We start from the raw sequence: 7,264 nt of genomic DNA on the forward strand, positions 1-7,264 counted from the left end.
GGCAAACAGAAGGGTCACTGTATTTCTTCTTTTTATTATTGTAATAAACTTCCTTAGTCATTGCAAATAGAATTATTACTTTTATGAGAAGTTAAATATTTCAATAGTGGGCTTCCCCAAAAACTGGGCAGTTTTCCGATTTTTAACTGGCCAACAAAAATTGGTGGCGCTTCCCCATTAAGTTAAAAATCATTGTTTTTCTTTTAATTAGTTGCACCCACGACTTTGTGCAAACCACTGACCTAGTCGGGCATGTTAGTGGTGTTTTTGATTTTCGGCAACCCTATTGTAAATTTGATTATCTTGTTCAAAAACATCGCGTAGCAAGTTATATTGATATCACCATCATTATCAAGTCACAACCATTTAGGTTATACATGGATGTATCAGTTATTTTTCTTGTTTCTGTCAATACGACGACTTGGATTTTTTTCCATTTGTGAAAGGTAAACTTGAACTTCATCCAAATTTTTTGATACACTTCTGATATTCAGGTGAAATATTCGAAAATTGCATGTTTTATGACTGTAATTTCTCAAAATTTTATTGTAATCTTCAATATTTTCAATTTGTGCAGTTTTTACCGGATGATATTCAGAGTCCCTAATATACTGATTCATTTTAATAACGCTATGTTGAATATAAATATTTTAATGAATCGAATGATATGTATATGTAAAATATGTTTATATTAGTAGGGTGCTAATGCCGACTGAACGCCTCCCCCCACCCCTTTTAACCTTGAGACGTCACACGACCTTGAATGACGTCACCTAACCTTGAACGTCGTACAAGTAGTATGAGCTTGAATGCGGTGTTTGACCTTGAGTGTGGGGGTTGACCTTGACGTTCGACACTTCGACTACGTTGAGCTTGCTCCATGGCATTGAATGTTGACCTTGAATGAAATCGTGACGTGTACAGAATATACAGTGGGGTTCGGCGTTGCGGTGTTTGACCTTGAGTGTGGGGTTTGACATTGACGTTCGTCACTTCGACTACCTTGAGCTTGCTCTGTGGCATTTAATGTTGACCTTGTAGCTCTCATTTGGGTTATGGTGGGGGGGGAGGAGTTGGGCTTTTATAAGGAGTGTGGTGTGAACGTTTCGCTCATTTCAAATTCTCCTTATCGTACGGTAGATATTTCTATATACAAGATGTATTCGTGCGTTGATTGTAAAAAAAGTTTCACTCGTAGTGACAACTTACGTCGTCATCAGCGGGATTCCTGCACACCCGCAAATGGTGATGGACCTCCAACATCGAAGAGGCAACGGTTGACACCCCCAGCACTTCCAACACTGCAAACATACGTTTGCTGCAATTTGACTATTGCAAGCGATCAGATGAATGTACATCGGAGGACGTTGCAGCACAGAACAAATGCATGTGTTCAATATGGGGAAGGTGTGAAAATTGTCAATACAGCTTTCAAGTGTCGAATTGTGAGCTACCGAGTGGACAGTGAAAACCACCACATGGATTACCCAACATTCTTCAATGAAATTAAGCAGAAAGTAGTGAAACTACTCGAAGAAGTGTTGGATATCCATAAATGCATGAAAGTGAACATGGAAGTGTTTAGGCGGTACAGTCTGCAAACTAAGGATCTTTCAGACATCAAATCGGGATTCAGGTATGTGATCTAGTCAAAATGTTGATGATGATGGACTTATAGAGAAAACCCATATTTTCAGGTTGGACCATTGAGAAAATTTTCTACTTGGAGGTGAATATCAACAAGTATAGCCCCTTCGGAGGGTCTTCTTACATCAAATTGCCAAGGTTCATCGAATTGAAGAAAAGTGTGGTGAATGTTCTTAATCAAGATCAGTGCTGCTTTGCGTGGGCTGTGACTTCAGCTTTATACCCTGCCAGTCAGAAACTTAATGAAATTTCATCATATCCCCACTTCTCAACCGTCTTGAATGTAGCAGGTATGGAATTTCCAGTTAAGTTGAAAGATATTCCTAAGTTTGAGGTATTGAACGATTGCTTTATCAATGTTTATGGGTTGGAAAATGTTTTTAAAAATGGTAGAATTGAATATGAAGTTGTGGGTCCGTTACACTATTCTAAACGTAGATTAAATAGTCATGTTAATCTGTTGATTATTACAGATGATTCTGGTAATAGTCATTATTGTTGGATTAAGGATTTATCGAGACTAGTATCATCACAAATATCTGCCCGTGGTCATAAAAAGTATTTTGGTGATGGTTGTTTATTGTACTTTGATAATGAACGAACTTTATTGCGACATCAGTTGAATGATTGTAATCACATATCGACAACGACACCATCCACAAATTTCAGGGTTGATAAATTTGGTAAAAGGGTACCTGAGAATATTTTGAAATTTGAAAATATCGAGAAACAGTTGAGGGTTCCATTCGTTGTATATGCTGATTTCGAATCTATTCTGAAACCAGTGCATACTAATGAGCCAAATCCTGCTAACTCTTATACAAATCGAACATATCTTCATGAACCATATGCTTTTTCTTACCTCATAAAGTGCTCTTTTGATGATTCTATATCTAAATTTGTACTATATAGAGGTGCTGATGCAGCAAAAGTGTTTGTGTCAAACTTGGAGGCTGATGTCACCAATATTTATCACAAATATTTGAAGAAAGTCATTCCAATTAGTCCATTGACTGATGAGGAAGAGCATGATTTCAATATTGCCGCCACATGTGGTATATGTGGAGAACCATTCGGTGATGGTGATATTAAGGTGCGTGACCACTGCCATCTAACGGGGAAAAAAATGTAGCTGCACATAGTATTTGTAACCTCAATTTCAAATTGCCCAACTTCATACCCATAATTTTTCATAATCTCAGTGGGTATGACTGTCATTTGTTCATAAAAGAGTTATGCACAAACAAAACAAAAGTTGATGTCATTGCTCAAACTAAAGAAAAGTATGTTTCCTTCATGAAACATATAATTATGGAGAGAATAGTAGATCACAATGGAGTGATGAAAAATAAGTTTTTGAAATTAAGGTTCATCGATAGTTTTAAATTTATGGCTGCTTCCCTTCAAGAGTTAGGTGACAATTTAGATGAAAAACATTTTGTGGAAACAAGAAAATATTTTCCGGAACAGGATAAATTCAAACTTATGAGGCAGAAAGGTGTTTTTCCGTACAGTTTTATCGATTCTTTAGATGAATTAAATTATTCTAGTATACCATCAAAGGTGGACTTTTATGATAAATTAAATGAAAAACATGTTTCTGATGAGGATTATGATAGAGTAAAGCAGGTATGGAACACATTCAATTGTCAAGATTTGGGTGAATATTCTGACATATACCTAAAATCTGATGTTCTACTGTTGTGCGATATTTTTGAAAATTTTAGAAATATGAGTTTAGATACATATAAATTGGATCCTGCTCACTATTTCACTTCTCCAGGTCTTTTTTGGGATGCTATGTTGAAGTATACGGGTGTCAACTTGGAATTATTAAGTGATATCGATATGGTGCATTTTCTCCAAAACGGTATACGTGGTGGTGTAAGCCAGTGTTCGGAGAGAAAGCATATTGCAAACAATCAGTTTCTTCCAAATTATAATCCCGAAGAACCTTCATCTTTCATGATGTATTTGGATGCAACAAATCTGTATGGTCATAGCATGTCTCAATCATTACCTTTTGGTGGGTTCACTTGGTTGACCGCCAGTGAAATATGTCAGTTGGATATCAATAGTATTCCAGATGATAGCCCCCAAGGATACATACTTGAAGTAGATGTGCATTACCCTGTCGAGTTACATGATCTACATTCGGATTTACCATTTTTGGTTGAAAGTATTATACCACCTGGTTCAAAGTCCAAAATACCCAAACTTATTCCTAATTTGAATGATAAAAAGAAATATATCGTTCATTATAGGAATTTGAAACAAGCGGTCCGTAATGGTTTGATGGTGATGAAAACTCATAGAATTCTCAGATTCAATCAGTCACCGTGGCTGAAAAAATATATCGATTCAAATACAAATTTGAGAAATAAGGCTACCAATAAATTTGAGAAGGGTTACTTCAAATTGAATATAAATTCCATATTTGGCAAAACGATGGAAAATGTAAACAATTGAAGAGACATTCGAATTGTCACACATTGGGAATCCATAAGAAGAGGTATGGGTGCCAATGCTTTGATAGCTCGTCCCAATTTCAAAACATTATCCATATTTTCGGAAGACTTTGTCGTCATACATATGGATGAAGTTAAGGTTTGTTATAATAAACCATTGTATTTGGGGTTCAGTATATTGGATATGTCGAAAACAGTCATTTATGATTTTTTCTATGATATCATCAAAAAACATTACGGACCACAAGCTTCTCTTCTCTATACCGATACGGATTCTTTGATACTGAAAATAATGACGGATAATTTTTATAATTTTATGATTGCAAATGTTGACAAATTTGACACTTCTAACTATAGGTTGGGTAATAAATTCAATGTGCCAGTTAGCAAATCGGTGATTGGAAATATGAAGGATGAACTTCCGAGTGATCCCATCATCAGTTTCCATGGCACCGGTGCGAAAGCATATCATGTACAAAGTGTGTCTGATGAAATAAAGAAAGCAAAAGGTATTAAAAAATCCGTTATAAAAAATCAAATTTCAATTGAAGATTACATTAGGATTGTTGAAACAGGCGGTATAATATTTAGAAAGATGAATGTATTCAGGAGTGATTTACATGATATTTACACGTTGATGTGCAATAAAGTCGCGCTATCACATAATGATGATAAGCGATTCATCATTCCTAATACCACCAAGACATTACCTTGGGGCCACAACGATATTGAATTCTATCAGACAAGTTCCGAACAAAATTTAAGAATTCTTTTGAATGTACTGAAAGATGAAAACAGTATAAGTGACAAGAAATTAAATTTACTCATTGCCTTATTGGAAGAGCAATCGAGTAATTGAATTTTTTCACTCATTATCTGGTTTGTTAAACAAATTGTAAAATTCATACTTGTCGAATATTTCAAACGAATTATCCTACCCCACTTCCACCCCCACTCCCATTCCCACCCGAAGTGGTACGGAGCATACGGCTATAAAACATGAGGAGGAGGCCACAGTTCATCATTCGATTGCAGTCTTCCTTCGAAAGAAGCAGCCAACCCGAGATACCTGCCAGCCAACTTTGTTGAAGTTGAAAATTCCAAGCAGCTTGATGTAAGTACACACTTCCATACTATTTATATTATATTGTCTAATATTTTCATTTTCTCTCTCTAGAATCATGTCTTTTCTAAGGAATGCTCTGATGACCCCGAGTACCACTCTCAGTGAGAGACAGTTGGAGGATGTAGAGCGGAGGAGGGTGGTTGTCCTACAGGACATCATGGTACAACCACCAGCTGCACCACCAGCTGCAGCTCCCCTTTCCACCACCGGGGATGACTTCCACCCAGGAAGTGGCGGCTCCCATTCCACCACCGGGGATGACTTCCACCCAGGAAGTGGCGGCTCCTGACTTGAAGTTCTTTTTCGAGGACTTCAAACCAACCCCCGAGGAGGAGGAGATTGACCCCCCACCAACTTTGTCGACATTCAGACCAACTTCTTCGTCAGCACCCCAAATCGAAGATTTACTGAATGTGTACAACCCGGACCTGGACGAGTCTCTGGCGGATTTATCGCATCTTCAAAGCTTCTTATCGCCCATCGAACTATTATCGCCCATCGATTCAGGGGATGAGTTTGAGAAACCGGTGAAGAGGGCCAAGAAGATGAAAAAGTCCGCACCTGTGAAGAAGTCCGCCCCTGTGAAGAAGTCCGCACCTGTGAAGGCATCCAAAGCCAAAGGTGGGAGGGGTGGTAAGTTGAGTGCTTTTCGCAAAAAGTGTGAAAAGAACTCACCTTACGTTGGTTGGCCTACAGCACCCCTTCCAGTGATGGAGGTGCAGAACTTGGTGGAAGTCGTCGCCCAGGTCTATCGGGATGCGTCACCCCCTCCAGTCACCCCCCAGGTCCATCGGGATGCGTCGCCCCCTCCAGTCACCCCCCAGGTACGTGTTGAGCATTCCGAACAAGAGGTTGGCCCGGAAAATGTCCTTTCACAGACTGTGGTAGAGGGTAATAAACTCAAAGAGTCTATATCCTATGCACAGTCTGTGAAAAAGAGATATTTGAAGGAGAAGAAGGTTGTGGATGGTTCTGATTCCAGAAAAAGGGCCTTGAAGGCGGAAATTTCCACCATCGAGGCCCAGAAACTGGAATTAGAGAAGCGACTCTCTTTGCTTAGGGCGAAACTTCAAGAAGAAGATTCGCAACAAGGAAAGAGTTTGGCTTACATCCAAAAATATGGACCTCTTGTTCAGGAATGGGATGCCATGTGCCAGGGGTTCCTCAATACCTAACCCCTTTTGTAAATATATTTCTGTTTAGTTTAAGTTAGATGTATATTTAGAATAAAAAAAATTGTAATTTCAGGAATATAATAAAAACTTGCATGTTATATTTAAGGTTATTTAATAAAGTCTATGTTATGTTTGAAAAAATAAAATAAGGAATATTGGAGTGCATATCTATTTTGGTTGTTGCACACAAAATACTGCGTGGTTGGGGCAGTATTTATTCCTTCATTCTAGTTATTTTCTAGTCACATGTAGTATATAGAATAAAATTAGTTAAATAGAATAATTGTATAGAATTTCCATCATTTGAAAGTGTGTGAATTGTAAAATAGTTATTTTTTCTAGAGAATAAATAAAGGTAATTCTAGTAATAATTCTCTGAGTATAATTCCAAAACCTTTTGACACTTCTCTCATCATTACTTCTCTCAACATTATTCAAACAAATTTCATTAATGTGAATGTGTAAAAATAAAATCATGAATCTAATGAATATTATATTGGATTTATTCCCCAATTCTCACATCAATACTTGAATAAATAACCCAGTGGGTCTTTATTTTTCACATATTCCCCCTCCCTTACTCTACCCCACTTTCTTCAAATCATATAAATAAGATTGTATTCTCAATATTCTTCAACTTGTTCGTTCATCATGTAACGAAGGGAAAGGTTGTGTAGGCGATCGCGAAGCGATCGCTCAGCAGGCCGCTTCGCGGCCTGGGGCGCTCAACATCCACCACTTGCATCCGGGGCGCGTTTTTTGCGACCCCCACCTCCCCCCCACTTCGCCTCCCACTATACCCCCTCCTGTGCAATAGTATAAATGTAAGAGTTTCTCAATGTAATCTT

At 38.0% G+C, this 7,264-nt stretch overlaps 1 protein-coding gene across 1 annotated transcript; it reads left to right on the plus strand.

Annotated features, from left to right (window-relative positions):
- Positions 1-4,164: 4,164 nt before the first annotated feature.
- LOC141483325 (uncharacterized) lies at positions 4,165-6,416 on the plus strand. Its single transcript, XM_074177833.1, has 3 exons — positions 4,165-5,229; positions 5,293-5,987; positions 6,027-6,416. The coding sequence occupies exons 2-3, from the start codon at positions 5,454-5,456 to the stop codon at positions 6,414-6,416; spliced, it is 924 nt and encodes a 307-aa protein (XP_074033934.1). The 5' UTR covers positions 4,165-5,229; positions 5,293-5,453.
- Positions 6,417-7,264: the final 848 nt, after the last annotated feature.

This window comes from Leptinotarsa decemlineata, unplaced genomic scaffold (genome assembly GCF_025532065.1).
Source record: "Leptinotarsa decemlineata unplaced genomic scaffold, Ldec_3_MD MMD2_tig00003308_RagTag_RagTag, whole genome shotgun sequence".
In the NCBI taxonomy this organism is placed as follows: Eukaryota; Metazoa; Arthropoda; class Insecta; order Coleoptera; family Chrysomelidae; genus Leptinotarsa; species Leptinotarsa decemlineata.

Coding starts and splice junctions, on each gene's coding strand:
- LOC141483325 (XM_074177833.1), top strand. CDS start 5,454: ATGACTTCCACCCAGGAAGTGGCGGCTCCCATTCCACCACCGGGGATG. Junction 5,988..6,026: donor TGGTGGAAGTCGTCGCCCAG/GTCTATCGGGAT, acceptor GTCACCCCCCAG/GTCCATCGGGATGCGTCGCC.